Consider the following 20,210-nt stretch of genomic DNA (forward strand, 5'->3'; position numbering starts at 1 on the left):
ATGTCTATCCTTGAATCACTTAACTAAGGTTGATGTAGGATATAGAAAGTTATTAGTAATGAGTAACTAAATACTTTTTGGACAGTGTAATTTGGACAGTAATCTAGTTACACTATTGAATATGTAATGAGTAACTAGTAATTAATTACTTTTTCAGAGTAACTTACCCAACACTGATCTACACAAAGGTGGCCTTACTATGAAAAAGTTTGAGAACCACTGATAGCCATATTTGATATTCAATTCCATAATTAGACAGATTATATCCTGGTCCCATGCAATCTGCAGACATTTGTTAGATTTCTCACTTTTATTATTACATACTCAATAAAAAGTAGTGAAGTAACATTAGTTACATTTCATTACATGAGTTGTTTACCCTTATGAACATTACGGGTGTTTTTTTATATTTTTTAATTGAATAACATTTTTGGTGATTAATTAATTACTAATTGCATTACCATAGTTATAACACAAATATCATGAGTGAACGAAGGTGGTAAATGTACGATCAATTTATTACAAATCCTGTGGTTATTTTTATGAGAGTACGAGTTTACTATTAATATTGTTTATTGCAATGTGCTCCGCAATTAAAGCTTAAAGTTTTTCGATAATTACGAATTTATTATAAATGTAAAACAAAAATTAATGTCCGTCGCTCAAATTTCTCCGTGCGAGAATCTGGGCGGATAGAAAAAAATCGTTCCGCGTGAGCAAAACTGCGTTAACGTTCATACCTTATGAACAATGTGTCGAGTTTCTCATTCGCAAAGTTCAAATAACAAACGAACCGAACACATATAACGATGTAACCCGTTTAATAAGCATTAACTATTAAAAAGCAAATACTTTCTCACTTGTGTTTCATTTAAAGCAAAATGTGAAAAGTCTAAGATTAATACAAAAGCGGAAACCGCAAAGTCTTACACAACAGAAAGTGTCATAAACACATCTGACATATAAGCCCCTTGAAAGCCTCCTCCGACCCCACCTACCAGTGTTGCCAGGTACGCGGTTTTCCCGCACAATTGGGCTATCAAGTGCGGGAAAAATTATCGAGCCGCGGGTTGCGGATTTTTGGGCTACTTTCATAATGTTCGGTTGAACACAACGATATTTGCTAGAATGTTAGCTGCTGCAAATTCTTTGGCATCATTGACTACCATAGCAGGAAAATAAATGGTAGTTAAACGTGACCCAGAATTGTTTGCTTTTCCTAATTATCCCCAAACTTATTTTGTGTTCAACAGAACAAAACAATATATACAATACATAGGAAACCATTCGGATGAAAAATATGGCAATAGAAACGTCTTTAGGCAGTTGTAAACTTTGATTTGACAGAGGGAAAAAATTGGGCTAGTTTTTATTCCTTTTCGGCGGGTTTTGAGGGGTTATCGGGATGGAAACATTTCTTGGACCTGGCAACCCTGCTGGCAACCCTGCCACCTACTCGAGCGAGTTCAGACTCGAAGAAGAAACTTTACTTGACGTCTTTTGTTCTTTTACAGTATTTTGTATCGATTAAATTGACATCCACGTGATCTGTTTTGCTTTAGTTTGTGAATATGAGTGAAGCTGAAGAGAATGATATTTCGGAGCAGGACTCCGAGGCGGAGGAGGGGGACGTGGAGATGAGTCTGATGGCAGAAGTGGGTGAGTTGATGTCGTTTAATCTCTATCATGTCTGATCTCTTGCACTCTTTGACAGACATTCTCTCTAATTTAGTTTTTACTCTCTCATGATGCAACTTGCATTCAAATTGTGACAATAATACAACGTGAAACAATGTGAAACGCAGACAGGAAACTATGTTGGCACACACGTATTTACATTAGTCAGTGCAACACAAACATGTTCATAAACTAGAAAGACGGAGTTGGTGTTCAGGATTTCTTCTGAACTCTAGTAACTGATGTGAATATTATTTACATTCTCATTATTTGTGTGTTTGGTCATGTTTGGTGGTTTGTTTTAAATGTTGGAATGGGGGCGTTGTGTTATTGGGATAAATGGCTTTGGGGCTTGTTTTCAGACAGTTACTATGGACATTTTCCATCTGACCAGCAACATCTGATTTGAGTTAAAGTTTTCCCATTACGCTTTTCATCCTGTGTGTTTGTTTTGCTTGGGTTTTCCCATCACTGTAAATCAACAGAATATCGAGGAATCTCTAAGCGTTCACATGCTGTGTATGTCAAGTACTGTGTCTTTACTTTTAAAGGAAAATTTTATTGCTCGAGGTTTCTCTTTAGGTTAGCAACTCACTCTCAGATGCTTTTCCTAAAATTAGGAGAAATAAAATGTCAAAGAAATGAGGAGTATGAAGAGTATTTGTGAGATTTCTGACTCCCATTTAATCTCGTCGATGTCTAGGAGATCTCATGTATGATTTTTCTCTCTGATGGGTTATGTTTTTGTGTTATTTTTTTTCTCAGTTTATTCTGAAGAGTTGCCAACGTATAAATCCGCTCCTAAAGGTCAAGCGACACCAAAAGTTGAACGGGTGTGTTGAATTCCTTTCCGTCCACATCTAAAGCAAAAATACAAGACAGGATGAACTTATTACACACAACACATAGTACATAGATGTTTATTACTACAGTAGTAACTATATCATCTTTTTTTAACCTTTTACACCAAAACCTTTGTTGTTGTTATAAAGAATGATAACAAATTTGAGTTTCCTGTTGTTTGTTTGCAGACGGAGTTCAATGATAATCCAGATTCATTGTTTTTTAATGATGGAAAGAGACGGATTGACTTTGTTTTAGTCTATGAGGACGAGTCCAAGATAGCATCTGGGAAAAAAGCTTCTGTCTACAAAAGAAAAGTGAGAACCCTGAGTAAATGGAGCCAAATAATGAATGGGAAAATTGTTTAAAAGGGAAAATCAAGTTACCACGTTTCAATGAAAGAATAACACACAGTTGTGATTTCATGTTGTTTTCCACACATCTTTAATTTATTCTCCAGCTGTGGAGGAGAGAATGTTTCGAAGGAAATTTGATGAATATGGGCGTGGAATTGGAAGCAACACGATCTGTAAGTTTGATGACCTGTTAGCGGCTTATCAGATGCCAAATCCATTTTCCCTGTAATTTCTCGGAAAAATCCTCATTTATAGTTTATATCAGTTGAAGCGTAGTACGCTGCCTGTAGAAAGGTGACAATAACTCCTGTCTCAACCTGTCGGTATGAACTGCAAGAATGCAACGTCACAGACCGTGATATTTTCCTCTGTCTGTTGTGTTGCAGGTGGTGGATGAGAAATTATTTTTCGTGAAGGTGCACATGCCCTTTGACCTCCTGTGTACGTACGCTGAGGTCATGCACATCAAACTGCCCATACAGCCCAATGATCTGGCCTCGAAATCAAACTTCATCACAGAGTTCTTGTACCCAGAGCAGGAGGTCCTCCTCAAAAAGACAAAGTTCTTCACCGCACCCTTCAGGAAAGATCAACTGGAGTATTTTTATATAAAGGACAGAGAGCAGTTCTTCACACCGGCCATGAGGAGCAGGATGGTAAATCTGAGGTCACGCTCTGATCTGAGCTGAGATGTTCATGTGTGGATGTGTGTTATGATGTGTTGTTGTTTTGCAGGCGTATTACATCCTCAGTCGAGCTCCGTATGATGTCAATGGAAATGTTAGGAAGTTTGGCATCTCTAAACTGATGGATGGAGGCGTGTACAAGGGTGCGTACCCGTTACATGATGTAAGTATCTTTGTCTTTTAAACATGCAACATACAATACTTGTACATTGCAGTACATGTATGAATATTTTCAGGGCAGAAAACATCAGGCCAAAAAATATTTTTTTAATATTTTGGATTAAAATATTATATAAGAAATATATGTATATTTACATATTATCTATGTTAAAACATAAATTTAGATATTAAACCAAATAAATATATTTTTATATTTCTTTAAAATACATATTTTTTGGCTAATTAATTCGGTTTGTTATAATTGTGCAATAATTTATTAAATCAGATTATATTAGTGTTTGTATCATAGAGCTGTGTTGTTTTTATTTTTCAAATATGACGTCTGTTTACATAATTTAGTCGACATTTACAATGTTTTGTTGTTTTAATGTTTTGTGCTCTTTCTGCTGGAAGGCATTTTCCGCTAAGCTTTATCCTTTATAATTCTTTTCTTAGTTTTAATGTTATGTTGATTCAGTCAAATTCAGTTTCATTGTTATGTGAGAGATCTATTAAATGTTTATTAACATAGAGATGTACCCCAAACTTTAAATATTGTCAGTTGTAGTTGCATCACAATTTTTTATCGTAGATGTTTTGGAAATATTATGTTATTTGAATTTCACTTTTATTTTATACTTAATATTGTGATACTATCGTATCAATAGGCCAGTATCGTTCATTGTATCCAATCATGAGTTGACTGTATGGTTATACTTCTAGTTTATTCTTGACATGAATGTTTTGTTTTTCGAGTGTTGTTTATGATTTATGTGTAACAGTGCAGGTTTAATGTGAAATCGAAGGAGCCAGATTGTCCCAATGAAAGGTTTCTGCTGTATAATGAGTGGGCTCATCCCAAGAGCTTCTACAAGATGCAGCCTCTCAATTTAATAAGGTGCAGATCTGTATGTTTTTGTGTTCTGTAGAATCTGATCACATGAGATCCATCTGCTAACCCGATTCTGGTTTCAGGAAGTATTACGGGGAAAAGGTCGGTATTTATTTTGCCTGGCTGGGCTTCTATACGGTCATGTTAACTCTGGCTGCTGTGTTTGGACTCGGCTGTTTTCTTTATGGATTCGCAACCAGAGAGAGCAGCACGTGGAGGTACAGACTTTATCTATGTATTATTTGGAGCCAAATAATGTTTATTTAACTTTTTTTTGAATAATATAACATTCTGGGAACCTTATAAATGGTTAAAATTACTTGGTTAAAAACACTTTGACACTTTACAGCTATGTATTTCCCAGAAAACTTGTATTCCTCACACCCTGGACTATACTTGATTTACGGGAATGTGGATTTGCTCTTTGTGATGGTTACTGTGTTCTCTGATTGTACAGCAAAGAGGTGTGTGACCCTCTGATTGGTGGAAATATAATCATGTGCCCTCAGTGTGATCAGGACTGTCCGTACTGGAGGTTGAACGTCACGTGTGAATCTTCGAAAGTGAGTTTGGCTGTCAAACACACATGTACAGACTTTACACACCCCCAGGATTTGTTAGTTAATGTTTGTTCTGTGTGTTTCTGTGTTTTTGTTTCTCCACAGAGATTGTGTATATTCGACAACTATGGAACGTTAGTGTTCGCTGTATTCATGTCAGTGTGGGGTGAGTGACATTTAACACGGACAACAGACCCACAATACATGCCGTCAATCATCAGGGTTATGTCAATATGGTGGTGGCCTACTTATTGGGTGTGACATTAACCCCAGATGACAAAACCACAGGCAAACCTCAGAACATTCAAATACACACACACGGCAAGGCAACATCCAGGAGACAGACAGACACTCGATGCAACCCATGTGGATGAGCGTTAGTGAGCTTAAAGTGAAACCAGAAATTATCTATCATCATGTCATTGAAGACCTGTTTATACTTTTTCTTCAGTGCATCACAAAGAAGATATTTTGAGAAATGTCTTAGTGGTGTTGTGTTCATACAATTTGTAAATAATTCGGTTCAAGTTTCTGTATCAGATAGTAACATTTATTTATATATTTACAGTAAATGTACATTTCTATAAAGTTCTTGTGGTGTGTTTGACAGTGACGCTGTTTCTGGAGTTCTGGAAACGGTATCAGGCCGAGCTGGAACATGAATGGGATACGGTGGAATACCTGCAGCAGGAGGAACAGCCGCGACCCGAATACGAGGCCAAATGTGTCTATGATAGACTGAACCCTGTGACGCAGGTCAGAGTTTCATCGGATGCTGTTTATGGATTTAATTATAAATCGCATCAACATCAGGTAATAACACAAACTCAACAACTGTCCTGTGAATGTGATGTGTGTCATACAGACAACAGAGAGGGTGCCTTACACCGCCTGCGGAAAATGCATGAGAGTGTCGTGTGGCATGGGTACCGTCTTATTCTGGGTAATATCTCTCATTCTCTCATTATGTATTTATTTATGTCAAATGATTTGTTCATCTTAAAGACAACTTGACATTTAAAAAGAGGAATTGTTGTATATCTTTCATCAGTTTATACAATACTGTTTTTAGTTTGATAAATCAATTTTAAATTCTATTAAAATGTGTTTTACAACTGAAAAACTTGCATAATCAATGCACATTTTTTTCTGGGAAAATAAATTATTGCTATAACTTCTGAAAAGTAGACAGCCATGTTTTACTGTTGCAGTGCAGAAAAACAATTTTAACAATTTTAACAAAAAACAATTGAAATATCAATTATCAAAAATGTTTATAAAAGTTTTATTATCTGTAAACTGCTCTAACTTTAAAACAACACGTTTTGCCACGATTTGGACTTGTTTTCTTTCACCTGGAAGACATGGATGTTTGTTTTGTTTGTGTAGGTTCTGTTGATTTTAGCATCAGTGGTGGGCGTGATCGTGTACCGTCTGGCCATGTTTATCACTTTCTCCCAAAAGCTGCGTTCTGATCTTAAGGACCTCGAGCCGTTTAAAGAGTATGTGACTCCTCAGATGGCCACATCCATCTCGGCCTCCGTCATCAGCCTCATCATCATCATGTTGCTCAACCACCTGTATGAGAAAGTGGCCATCTGGATCACAGATTTCGGTGAGAGACCGGAGGCGTGTTTTTTACACGCTGTGTGTAAAGTCATGCGTTTAAAAACTTGATGGATTTGTGTGCTGCAGAGCTGCCACGGACCAAAACGGAATACGAGAACAGCCTGACGCTGAAGATGTTCCTCTTTCAGTTCGTGAACTATTACTCTTCCTGTTTCTACATCGCTTTCTTCAAGGGAAAGGTGGTGGGATATCCAGGGAAACCAGTTTACTGGCTGGGAAAATTTCGCAATGAGGAGGTGAGACGTTTCTGTAGAACCAACGCTTTACACTTATGACATTAAAACACACTTGGTTTCTGATGTGTGTTGCGTGTGTGTTTGATGTGTTCAGTGTGATCCAGGCGGCTGTTTGACTGAACTCACCACACAACTGGCCATCATCATGACCGGAAAAGCCGTCTGGAACAACATACAGGAAGTCCTGCTACCGTGAGTATAGTTAGCATTCAGATCTCTTTAATATCTTCAATATATCTCCTATACATCAATGAGAAATGAGAGCAGATGGAAAGTCTCATCTGAAAAAGAGTCTCACAGATGTCTGTCGGAAGAGATGTCATCAATGTGTCAAACTGAGCTCAGATCTGTCAAGTCTGCAATCAAAAGTCAATATTATTGAAGATCTCAATATGAACTCAAACATTTCTCATCAAATTTACTCAAATCCAGATTGTTTTACCTCCACAATCTACATTCATTTACACCATTTAAACAATCTCTATTTCTCCTGAACAATTTTAAACACTATCATGTTTTTTAGGTGGATAAAGAATCTGATATCGCGTCATTGCACTCAGGTGGGTTCAGAGAAGGTGATTCCACGCTGGGAACAGGACTATCAGCTCCAGCCAATGGGGAAGCTCGGTCTGTTTTATGAATATCTGGAGATGGGTGAGACATTACACCCATTGCAAAACTTCATCATCCAATCAGCTAGTATCACGTACAGAAGCTTCACCCTTTCTTTACCCCACAGTGATCCAGTTTGGTTTTGTCACTCTGTTCGTGGCGTCTTTCCCGTTGGCTCCTCTCCTGGCGCTCTTCAATAATCTCTGTGAAATCCGCATTGACGCCTGGAAAATCACCACTCAGTTCCGTCGGAGGGTTCCCGAAAAAGCCCAAGACATTGGAGCGTGGCAGCCTATCCTGCAGGGCGTGGCCATTCTAGCGGTGGCTACAAATGTGCGTTCTGAGGACTTACTGGGGATATCTCACCCCCCAAAGAATATTATTTCATTGTTTATTCACCCTCACGTCGTTCCAAACATGTATGAACTTTTTCTGTTGAGCACAAAAGAAGATATTTTGATATCCTAACAACTGTGAACTCCGTTGACTTCCATTTAATGAAGACAAAACCACTGAGACATTTCTCAAAATACCTTCTTTTGTGTTCCATTGCTGAAAGAGTCACATACAGGTTTACAACCACACAAGAGTTAATAAAAAACAGCACTTTAATGCATTCTTGTGTAATGTAGGAGAAGCATAGGTTGTGTAACAATGTGTGCGTGTGCATGTGTGTATCTTCTCTACAGGCTGCCATTATCGCCTTCACCTCTGACATGATTCCACGGCTTGTGTATTACTGGGGCTTTTCTGTGAGTCCCTATTCCAACAGCTCGACGCACACTATGCAGGGCTTCATCAACAGTTCACTGTCTGTCTTTAACGCTGCAGACTTCACAGAAAAGAGCAGACCAAATAATGAAACCCATAGGCCCAGCAATGTCAGCATGTGCAGGTGAGATGACCAAACGTGTCCCAAACCTTACAGCAAAACCTAAAAAAGTGGAAATACTTGACTATAAAGATATGAAAGGAGAATGAAAAATAAACAATAATCGTTTGTTTCCACTCAGGTATCGAGATTTCAGGAATCCTCCAGGTCACACGTACGAGTATGACTTCAGTATGCAGTACTGGCACGTTATTGCTGCCAAACTGGCTTTCATGATCGTGGTGGAGGTCAGTGGCTTCTTCGGGTGATGTTGAATTTCATTCTTTGAGCTTTTGTATGTTTAAAAATGTAAACGTGTTGTTTTTCCGTCTCCTCTCAGCACATTGTTTATTTCACAAAGTTCATCCTGTCCTACATTATTCCTGATGTATCTGAAGCTCTGAAGGAACAGATCAAGCGACAACGTTACGTGACGCAGGTGATCCTGCATGAAACCAACATCAGACACTTCACTGAGCTAATAAAACCTGTGGCGAAGAAACTTCACGATCACGTCGACGATCCAGAGCTGGACATTGACTTTTAAGATGCTGTGAGGCAAGTCTGTGAAGCCATTCCATACCATTCATCACCTTTATCCCGACAGACCGACCGTGTCGTTAAACCTTTAAACAAACATTGCTGAGAATGTCATTTTATTTCAGAGCGAGGAAAACGGATTGCACCAGCAGTAAAGTATGTTCTTAATAATACAGATTCTGCCAGATCTTAAAATATGGCCTAATATGTTAAGAAGTTGCACTTTTTGAATATCAAATCATGCTGTCAAATCAAGATTTATATTTTATAAAAAAATTACCAAACAGACCACTAAAATATATTTTAAAATTTTCACATGCCTACATTAGCAAGTGTCTATAAGTACCACTGTAATCCTTTACTTTGTAGTGACAGTCTATGGTGTTTTTTAAGTGAATCTGATGTAAATACCGCGGTATACGACGTTGGTAATAGTTCCCTACCCTATACATCCGAATAATGTATTAAAGCCATCTGATGGAATCACTGTACCATCCATGCTGAAACAAACAACACATAAGTATAATTCTTATGGTTTCCATAACAGGTGCCATTATGACACATCAGCTGTTTACCCTGAAAACCAGTACAGAATTTATGTAGCGTGTTTGGGTTTTATTCCAGTAGGATTTAAGGGTGTTCTGTTGGTTCCCATCCACCGGAACCCATTAGAATAAAGACCCACAAAAACCATTATAGTTTCCATTAAAAGCAATACAATTCCCATTATAACCATTAAATCCTGTAGAATTTCTGTGATGTGTTTTCAGCAGTGATGGTACAGTATTCTTCTGTTACAGTATGTCAGGCAGTCACCTTAGATTACCTACAACCGGTAATTGAGCTAACATTGCATCCTATCAATGTTTGCCAATGTTACTGTTACTCTTTGTAAAATTGTATGTTTACATATATACTGTACATATACTTGTACAAGAATTTTCCACAAAATGTATATCTTTTCAAATAAATGCTTTTGATGCATAATATTGTTGATCTTGTTTATGTTTCATTTATCAGTGCATACTAAGGTAAACATTTGGAGAATTAAAATGGGTAAATATGACCAAAGAGTTATTAATCCTAAATTAGTTGGTTTGTTTTTATATCATTGCGAAGTAAAAACAGCACTAATACAGATACTGATACAAATTGATTTATACAAATAAAACAGATACAGGAACTTTATTGAGTAATATAATTTATAGATATTTATGGACAGAAAGACTTTAAACTCAATCAAATTGATCAGAATGTGTTTAATAAACAAAAATATTTTGAATAAACATTTCACGAGATGTGTGACGCCATCAGCCTGCGCCGCGGTGTGACATCATCAGCGAGCGACGAGACTCACCGGGGAATCCTCGTGTTGTGGTCCGCGTCAATACATTTGTGTCGCTTAATGTCACTAAAGAAAATTGATTATGAGTTCTCAGATCACTTGTGTCGGTTGGGTGAAGCGCGGAGTCGCTAAAGAAACGCCGGATAAAGTGAGTGTGTCAAGTGATCGTCTCATACTGTGTGTTTATTCACGTGTGTGTTGGTTAAATGAATAATACGCATCATGACAGGTCGAGCTGAGTAAAGAAGAGCTGCAGCGCATCATATCAGAGGCCAGAGACGAGCTCAGGTCAGATCTCACTCTTATGTCTCATCATAAAAGTCAAAATGTATAACACCTGGAATAAAACATTTTGTCTGATATCTTCAGGGACAGAGATGATGAGGAGGGAGAGGATGATGAAGGTGTGGCTAGTGGTCCAGACATCAGTGAAGAAACATCAGCCGAAGCTTCATTTACAGCTGAAGATGTGAAGGATGTAAAGCCGACAGTGAAGCAGGAGGATGATGAGCTCGCTGAGTACGGTCTGGATAATTATGATGAAGAGGATGATGGTGAGTGGCAGTCAGAACGGAAATTTGTCATGCAGCTGTACCTGAGATTCATGCTGATCTTATATCTCTTGATACAGCAACAACAAATCTTGGAGACAGTCTGGCAGGATTGACAATGTTCGGCACCAATGAGGAGGATCCGTATATCACCATCAAAGACACAGTGAGACACTCGCACAGAAATGAAAGACCTTTGTCTCTTTATAGATCAAATTTGGTGTTTATAACAGGGCCACGAGTAGCTACACTAACTAATGTGCTGTTTGTGCCATTGTCATGTTTTTGTCACCCATACCATATCATAGAGCAGTACATGACAGCTCTGAACACTCTGCTTTACCTTTCAATCCGCTCCAATTTGTATTTTTAATTTTGTAGGATCAGTACGAGCGGGATGATTTTCAGATCAAACCCTCTGATAATCTGGTCCTGGCCGGTCGAGCCGAGAATGACTGCTGTAACCTGGAGATTTACGGTAACCAGCAACCCTGATCTGCTCGCTCTTACAGAAATGTCTCTTCTGTTCATTCACTTATGCGTTGTGTGTGTGTGTGTGTTTGTTGTCAGTGTATAACTCGCCGGGAGATTCTCTGTATGTCCATCATGACATTATGCTGCCCGCGTACCCGCTGTGTGTGGAGTGGTTGAACTTTGACCCCAATCCAGAGGAAGCAAAAGGTAAATATGTATAAAACCAGATGTCACCTGAGAGGCAACTAGGATGATGAATTTAATGAAGATTTTATTGTCCTGGATTCTGATTGGTCAGCGCAGTATTGCCGTACCGATGTGTCTTCACATCGAGTGTGTTTGGTTCCTCAGGGAATTACGCAGCCGTGGGGAACATGACTCCTGTCATTGACGTGTGGGATTTAGATGTTGTGGATTGTTTGGAGCCGGCGTTCTCACTGGGCAGCATAAAAAAGAAAAAGAAGAAATCCAAGAAGGTTTCTGATCATAATAACTTCAAGCACGTCTTCATTTCTGTTATGCAGCTCTATTGCGTTTTTTTGTATGGATCAGAGGAACACAGAACATGTGATGTGATGTGTGTTTTTGTGTTCTAGAAAGCGGCAGAGCCTGTAGACGGTCACTCTGATGCGGTTCTGGATCTGTCCTGGAACAAAGTGGTCGGGTGAGTTTTTCTACATCACAGTGATTCTCTCCCTCCGCGATCGCGGTCTGATGTGATGTTCCTCATGTGCAGGAACGTTCTGGCGAGCGCTTCTGCAGATGAGAGCGTGATTCTGTGGGATTTACAGCAGGGCAAACCAGCAGCAACGCTCACAAAACACACAGATAAGGTAGAAAAACACACACGGCACAGCAGGTCAGATGAATCAGATTCTTCCGAGGGTCGAGTATCTGAATCTTTTCTCTTGTGTTTCAGGTTCAGACTTTGAAGTTTCACCCATTTGAGGCTCAGACTCTCCTCACCGGATCATATGACAAGTAAACACATCCTTCAATCGGCTGACATCACTCATGTTCTTGATATCTGACCAATCAGAGCTCAGCTTGACGGGGATCATGTCAACTCAGAGCTGTCTTTGTGCATCACAGGTCTGCGATTCTGTACGACTGCCGCAGTCCAAACGACAGCCATCGGATCTGGAGGTTCAGCGGGCAGGTGGAGCGTGTTATTTGGGATCATTTCTCTCCCTGTCACTTTCTGGTGAGGCGTTTGCTCATTCCGGTATGTTTGATGCATTTATGTTTTGTTATTATTGTTTTAACGCATCTCTCTCTCTTTCAGGCGAGTACAGAAGATGGATTTATCTACTGTCTGGACGCTCGATCAGATAAGCCAGTGTTTACTTTGAGGGCTCATGATGGAGAGATATCAGGTCTGCGGCTGATCTCGCTTCATCTTATACCTCATCGTGTGGGTCGTATGGAGATCTGATGCGTTGAATGTTTGTGTTGTCTGATCTCGGTAGGAATGGACTTGAGCAGTCAGATCCGTGGTTGTCTGGTCACATCTTCCGCAGACAAACATGTGAAGATCTGGGACATTCTTGGAGACAAACCCAACCTCATCCACTCAAGAGACATGAAAATGGTACTAAAATGTTTTATTTAAATATATGATTTGCAGATCAAAAGTATGCGGTACAGTGTAATAATACACCTGTTGTGTTTCAGGGTGTGATGTTCTGCTCCGCATGTTGTCCTGATCTTCCGTTCGTGTACGCGTTTGGAGGGCAGCGGGATGGTCTGCGCGTGTGGGACATCAGTGATGTAGCTTCTGGTATGAAATTGAGGCCGCAAGGGTTTTTTGTGTTTGTAAGAGTGAATGATGCTCAAAATACTTTCTTTATTTCCAGTGGTCGAGGTTTTTGGCAGTCGGGAACGTTTGGTGGCAAACACGGTCTCGAGCGCCTCCAGCAGCGGCACATCAGACATGGAGGTCTACTAGTACTTTAATTGACTCCTCCCACAATGATGTGGGAGTGAATGACAGCGCAGGAGGCGGAGAATCACATATGATTGTTTCATTGCTGATGAGATGAACAGTGACTGTGTCCATGTATGAAACATATTAATGCCATCATGTGAAGGGATGTGATAAGATCCTGCTTATGTTAATATATCTGATATATGTGCAGGGATCAGATCTTCTCTGTTTCTCTCTGACAAATGTTTGATTCTTTCCTAGAGAAAGGATAACGTCTCACTTCACAGAAAAGATTTAACTATTTTTCCATCTTTCCTCTCTGTTCATGAGGTATATAAATTTTAGTGATATATACTTTCTAACAAACCTTTTATTGTGCTTTTACTGGTTTGTAAAATGGTTTGTATGTTGTTTTGGAAACAACAGTGAATAAAACCATCAAAGATAATCGAAATCCATCGAACTGTCTTACTCTATTAATGCAATATTTAATAAAATACAACCAGGTGATTTGAGGGTTTTAATAAATGTATACGTATGTTTTACTGCCCCCCAGTGGGCTTCACATGTAGAGCTGCTATAAGTCTCTTTATTTTTTTCTGTCAAAATTAATTAAAATTATTGAAAATTTTGATCTTAAATGTTCCTGTTTTCCTCGTTAGTTGAGTTAATGGATAAAATCATACATCTAACAAATACTGAGTCTTATGAAAGACGTTCCTATTTAAAAACCAAATCTCTGTTAGTCCTTGCATTCCTTTTTTTTAATGTAGATTTTACATCTCTAGGTTTTTGCATGTGTTGTTAAAAGAAATGTTGTGTTAAGTACAACTGTCAGTTTTATAATAATTTGTCAACCAATAACATTAGGCTTATTACGCTTTGTGTGCGCATTTGGGTTATTTTAATGCCATCCAGTGGGCTACGTTGGTATTGCAGGGCGCTTCCCTTAGATTTCTACACAAGTAAATTATTGTAATCAGGAGTAATTTGTAACGTTGACATATAATGAATTAAATTTACATTCATATGTAGTTGACGGGGGCCTATTATCGGTGATTATTCGAATAATAAGAAAAATACACCACAGCATTTTTGTTTCCTACCCGGAGGAATATTTGCGTGCACAGAAATAAATTGAATAAGAATGGCAGATGCCCGCCGGTTAGTCCTAGAAAGGATACAGCTAAGGCCGGAAGTGGTGCAAAATCTCGCCATATGCTTACAATAATTAACATTACCTAACACCTACCCTAAACCTAACCTTACAGTAATAAGAATATATTAATCAACTGTTTTCAGCGTGACAAAAAACTATGCGGTAATGAAGTAAGCATGCACAGTGGAGTTTTTAGTCAAAACCCAGATCTCCAGTGTTCTACTATATCTATATGCTAGAGGTCGCTCCGTGGCTCAAACTGCGAAATACTCTATTCGACTCCATTAAAATTACAACAAATATTAAGATTCCAGCTGATTCGTCAGAAAGATAAATAAGCACTCATGATAAACACTGAGACAGGCAAAAACGTTTATTTTTAAAACAATGATAAATGTAATAACACAGTCTGTCTTTGGAGCTTTGCTCCTCCCACCTCGGGTTGGAATGACATTTTCTCTTTCACCATTTCAGTGTGCGAAAGCATGGCGTCGGGTCACATTAGCAGGTTGGGGCATTTGTATAATCGTATTTGCTGCAGCAGACATGTAAGGCATTTTAGAGGTAAGTAGTGATGTATTAAAGCTATTCTTAATGTTTTACACTTATTATTTTGTGTGTAATGTGTTGTTGTTATTTTTATCTGCTGCTGCAAACAGCCACAGCTCTGGGCTTGAATACTTTGACTTGTTTGCTTAATTGACTGTATTTACTCTATGTACTGTACTTACTTTAAATGTTCTAGCTGGAGCTGTTTTGACATCTCACAACAAGTCAGATGCTCCAGTTTTCGACAACAACAGGTGACTGTTTTCCTTCCATGTAGAGCAAACGACTTTGAATTATGACTATGCTGTAAATTGTGTAACTCATTCAAGCTAGTATTATAAAAATTTGCATTTATTTATTTAGGAAGTACAATTTATAAATGTAAAATACAACATAGTGACTCAGAAATAATGATGTAATTTCATATGTTGAGGATTTACATTAGAGTAGTTTAAATTGTGTTGTCTATAATATATTCTGTTGAAATGGCTATATTACAGTTATATTCTGCATTATTTTATCATGTCTATGTGATTTGTTTTTTTCAGTAATCTGGAGATCGGTGTGACATCTGATGGCAAAACAATAGTATGTTTCCACCCATCTGCAGATGCTCCGTATGAGCTGACACAGGTAGATGTGACATCACACAGTTTATATGAATCCACATAAATCCTCCAGCAGCACCTAGAAAACATGCTTGTGTGTTTGATGTGTTTTTCAGCCGATTCCCCGACATCACGCCCTCAATGAAATAGAAACACATGATCAGGTGCTCAAAGCCAGACTGAGTAAAGAAGTTCTACATGACAAACAGGCTCCAACTATAGAGGAACTCAGCAAGATGTTCTACACCACCAAACACCGCTGGTACCCAGTGGGACAGTAAGTTATCATTCATTTAAATCAAACTTAAATCATTAGCACATGTTTCTTCTATAAATTTTGTAGTGGTGTTGGCATTATTAAACTGCTTGTGTTTTCTATTTTTCATGGCAGGTATCACACCAGACGCAGAAACAGAAACCCACCCAAAGACAGATAGTTCTGGATTATTCTTCCTTCTCTGGTGTCTGTTTAGAAAAGGATCTTTTGTACATACACAATTACACATAAAATAAAACTTCTAAATCAGCTCTATGTGTGTTGTCATTAAATTCCTATATTTTGCATTACGTTTTTACTACAGTTATTGTCTTACACTTGTAGCTGTTTTAACTCTAAGATTAAAATATAGCTTTAGCTCATTGTAGTGCAATATGATTTATGATAAAATAGCAAGAGAGGCCACAAGTGTGTCCCTGGTATTCATTGCATTCTTTATATATAGCATTATTTAAATATTGTAATACACATTTCCGTAAATAAATTAATTGATATTTCCCTTTAATTTTCATACAAAGAGATAGTTTAATAGCTAAAACTGTTAGGTGAGACCTTATACCACTTAAGGCTAATTTTAGAAATCAGATTAAAAAAATATTAATAAACATAGAGTTGAGACAAAAATATGAAGTTCTAAAAGCAAATAGAGAAAAACAATGCGCGGTAGTGAAAATAAAACTACATTTCCCAGAAAGAAAAGAGACGGGGCTGTTGATGACGTTATTGCCGGAAGGTTTGCGCGCAGGCGCTGTCGAACCGAACGCGAGGAGTAGGGAGCTGGACACGGCTCAAAGAGCAGTAAAAAACGACATGGCAGGATTGCCCCGCAGGATCATTAAGGTATAATCTATATCATGTTTATTTTGTGCCTTGTGCTGCGTTATTTTGGCGCACCGCAAAAGCGATGCGATGAGAATAATTGTTAATCCGCACGTGCTAGTGGCCCCCGCTCGCGCTGCAGCAGGGTGGCTCCCGCGCGTTCACTATTTATATAAACATTTCGTAAAACATGATTAAATAACCTTCACGAAAAGGGCATCATTGAAGAGTGTTCTCAGATCTCTCTGGTTTGTTTACGAGGCAATGTTTTAAATGATCAGATGTGCTGTTATTACGTCACTTGAGATTCAGGGTGTGTTTATAAAGCTTTCTGCATGACGCATGAACATGTTAGTGCGCTGCAACATAAAACTCTCTGAAAATTTGCGTTTATAGTACAGGTGTGTACATTTGATCCTAAATTAAATAAATCTGTCTTGTCAAACAGTTTCACATACAAATTGCAGACACAACTGAACGTGCTTGTTGGTTAAAAACACAGAAAACAACGTTGAAATTATGGATATCTAGTTACAAAGCATCTAAAACAAAATGTTTCAATACGATTTTTAATACCTGACAGACTTTGCTAATTAACTGGTTATTTTAAATGAAAAATAATGAAACTGAATAACATTTATTTCCAAAACTTTATCAATTTTATTGACATTTATATCCTAAAAAATTGCCTTAGCTAGCTACACAATACATGTTGGACATTTTCTTTGTGATTTACTTTTACACTCCTTGTTTTGCTCAAGTAGCCAATCAGATTCGATCTGACAGGTTTTGTGTCATACGTGTATCTCTGTAGGAAACGCAGCGCTTGATGGCCGAGCCTGTACCTGGTATCAAGGCGGAGCCGGATGACGGGAATGCGCGATATTTCCACGTGGTCATCGCCGGTCCGCAGGATTCACCTTTTGAAGGTGGAACGTTTAAACTGGAGCTGTTCCTCCCGGAGGAGTACCCCATGGCTGCTCCGAAGGTCCGTTTCATGACCAAAATCTACCACCCCAACGTGGACAAGCTGGGCAGGATTTGTCTTGACATTTTGAAAGGTGCGTGCTTGTTTGTTCACTCTCACCTGTGTGGAAATATACCCGTAGGCCAGTTCTAATCTGATTTTTGTCTTTGCAGATAAATGGTCTCCGGCTCTGCAGATCCGTACGGTGCTGCTGTCTATCCAGGCTCTCCTGAGCGCTCCAAACCCCGACGATCCGCTGGCCAATGATGTAGCCGAACAGTGGAAGAGCAACGAGGCTCAAGCCATCGAGACAGGTGCGTTCTCCATTCGTTTTTCAGCCATCATAAGAATTCAAGACATGAGAATCTGAGTTCTTTCATCTCTTTTACAGCCAGAACATGGACCAGGCTGTATGCCGGAAACAACATTGAGGTTTAGAAGAAGAAGAAGAGACGTCAGCGAGGGTGTAACAATCTCCTCCTGTCTTCTATTGGGTTTAAGGACACTTTCTCAGACATATAAAAACGGCAACAGAAAAAAAATATGATTCAAAACCAACTACTGCAGCCCATCGGGTGAGTGTATGATGTGTCAGTGACTGGCTGTTCCTGGATCAGCTCAGAGCTAACGTTCGCTCCAATATTTGATCTTTCGGGCTTTGTGTGGTGATGGTCTGGAGTTCCTCACGGTCACTTCACTGTGGCTGGTCTGAATGTGTAGTTCAGTCTATCACAGTGGCTGCGACTGGATTGTAGGTTTGTGTGTCCTGTGCTCCAGTCCCTGCACCCGGTGTATGGGTCATCTTTTTTTTGTTATGGGGCGTAGAGGGAGGGCTGTTAACGTGGGTTGCATATTTGCTGCTGCTTTGTCAGGGACGATATGATGTGAATTTTTTACTTTTTTCTTTCTCTTCAGCATGTAGTTAACCCGTGTACATCATACCTGACACAACCTGCTCTGATGTTGTTGTATTCCAAACAAAGCTTGTGTGAGTGAGTGTGCGTGCGTGTGTTTGTTTGTGTGAAATCTGTATGACCTGTCTGGGAAAATTAAATCTGTACATGTTCAGTTTTAGTAAAAATATTTTTTGTTATGTTATTTGGTTTGATCTCTTTCTTTCAAGAGTGTTTCTCAGATTCAAAGCTGAAAATGAAATGTCATATAGATTTTCTATGCTTTCATTCTGTTGGCTTTGTAACAGGCTTATAAAATGTCCCTTACTTCAGAAACTATATCCTCGAGCCTTATTCTTATTTCGTCTTATTTTTCAGCCTTCAACCAGCTGAGATATAGAACAAATTTTCACCATCAAATGAATTCCCATCATTTGAAATCAACTCATGGCCCTCTTGTTTAAAATCTGTTTTATTCCTAATGTCTCATGACACAAGACATGTAGGTTGTAAATGCCGTTACATGTTGACTATAAACAGAGGCAAAGCATTTTAGTAGCCGTATGTTTTGTGAACATACACTTATGGTAATAAAATTGAAAAAGTTGCTGATTTTAACAGGATCTTTGCAATCACGTGTCTTATCACTGTTAATATTTACCATAAGAATGAGTTTGTGACGTCAGAAACATTCAGCGTGTACTCAAGGTTAACACACATCTGCACAACATGATGGAGTTTTTCTTAGAGAAATATTTGTAAATTAGAGAACTAGTTCAATACAATCAGGTGGTCAAACACTTTTAAAATTTACAAATGGAATAGAGAAAAAAGTACAATAATAGGAACATTTAAATTGTGCAAAAAGAAAAAAGTATGCCATTAAAATCTATTAATAGTGCCCTACCATTAACTGCATCAACCTAACAATATGCTTCATTGTTATTTAGACCGACTGAATAAGACATAAACAGGTCATTTAGAAAATGCATAGTGTGATTTATCATTTCTGCACCTTGTTCACCTTGTTCACACTAAATAACCATGCAAGGATCAGGGAAATAAATCGTAGGAAAGATAGAGCCGCATCGGCCTGTGTTTTGTGTCTTATAGTGAAGTCATGAAAACAGTTTGTGTGCTGTGTCATATCTGATGAGTCATTTGTTATGACTGTAACATCTGAACAGGTACCATTAGCATGATTTGTGGGAAGTTGACACCATTATTATTATGTCTTAGCATATTTGTTCTTGTTGAAAGCTTACGTTTATTTTTCGATTAATAGTCGAGTTGAGTCTCGGTTATTATTTTTTATATACAATAAATTCCAGAGTACACACAATGCACAGATTCAGGCATGTAACTAAAAAGTTTCATATACAAAAGTATTATTTACATTTATGTGTTGGTTCTTTTGTTGTGATAAGACTCCAGAGACACATTCACAGTCTTCTGTTTTGTAGTTTGTCTTAATACTTTTATTTAAAGTGATGTAATGCCACTATACATCTTATTGATGTCAATAGCGCCGTATTATATCCAAGAATCAAGTGGACTCTTGATTTTTCTTTCGTAAACAA

General features: G+C 38.4%; 4 protein-coding genes across 4 annotated transcripts; all 4 read left to right on the plus strand.

Annotated features, from left to right (window-relative positions):
- Nucleotides 1-1,417: 1,417 nt before the first annotated feature.
- Nucleotides 1,418-10,048, plus strand: ano6 (anoctamin 6). Its single transcript, XM_056748732.1, has 20 exons — nt 1,418-1,659; nt 2,443-2,510; nt 2,709-2,837; nt 2,981-3,049; nt 3,263-3,532; nt 3,612-3,725; nt 4,504-4,619; nt 4,697-4,831; nt 5,071-5,176; nt 5,279-5,339; nt 5,784-5,929; nt 6,039-6,116; nt 6,563-6,788; nt 6,869-7,038; nt 7,133-7,230; nt 7,562-7,692; nt 7,778-7,983; nt 8,340-8,545; nt 8,664-8,769; nt 8,862-10,048. Exons 1-20 carry the CDS (start codon nt 1,572-1,574, stop codon nt 9,066-9,068), a joined length of 2,730 nt encoding a protein of 909 aa, XP_056604710.1. The 5' UTR covers nt 1,418-1,571; the 3' UTR covers nt 9,069-10,048.
- Nucleotides 10,049-10,408: 360 nt separating this feature from the next.
- Nucleotides 10,409-13,806, plus strand: pwp1 (PWP1 homolog, endonuclein). The gene is made up of 15 exons (XM_056748547.1): nt 10,409-10,554; nt 10,636-10,694; nt 10,776-10,960; nt 11,038-11,123; nt 11,339-11,435; nt 11,528-11,638; nt 11,783-11,907; nt 12,028-12,095; nt 12,168-12,264; nt 12,351-12,412; nt 12,524-12,635; nt 12,717-12,807; nt 12,901-13,022; nt 13,106-13,211; nt 13,288-13,806. Exons 1-15 carry the CDS (start codon nt 10,489-10,491, stop codon nt 13,377-13,379), a joined length of 1,479 nt encoding a protein of 492 aa, XP_056604525.1. The 5' UTR covers nt 10,409-10,488; the 3' UTR covers nt 13,380-13,806.
- A 1,158-nt stretch (nt 13,807-14,964) lies between these two features.
- mrpl42 (mitochondrial ribosomal protein L42) lies at nt 14,965-16,202 on the plus strand. The gene is made up of 5 exons (XM_056748883.1): nt 14,965-15,081; nt 15,263-15,320; nt 15,615-15,699; nt 15,791-15,951; nt 16,066-16,202. Exons 1-5 carry the CDS (start codon nt 15,003-15,005, stop codon nt 16,109-16,111), a joined length of 429 nt encoding a protein of 142 aa, XP_056604861.1. The 5' UTR covers nt 14,965-15,002; the 3' UTR covers nt 16,112-16,202.
- Nucleotides 16,203-16,673: 471 nt separating this feature from the next.
- On the plus strand, nt 16,674-18,835 carry ube2nb (ubiquitin-conjugating enzyme E2Nb). The gene is made up of 4 exons (XM_056748336.1): nt 16,674-16,791; nt 17,585-17,831; nt 17,911-18,051; nt 18,129-18,835. Exons 1-4 carry the CDS (start codon nt 16,762-16,764, stop codon nt 18,173-18,175), a joined length of 465 nt encoding a protein of 154 aa, XP_056604314.1. The 5' UTR covers nt 16,674-16,761; the 3' UTR covers nt 18,176-18,835.
- The last annotated feature ends 1,375 nt before the right edge of the window (nt 18,836-20,210 follow it).

The sequence above is a fragment of the Triplophysa dalaica genome, chromosome 5 (genome assembly GCF_015846415.1).
Source record: "Triplophysa dalaica isolate WHDGS20190420 chromosome 5, ASM1584641v1, whole genome shotgun sequence".
Lineage (NCBI taxonomy): Eukaryota > Metazoa > Chordata > Actinopteri > Cypriniformes > Nemacheilidae > Triplophysa > Triplophysa dalaica.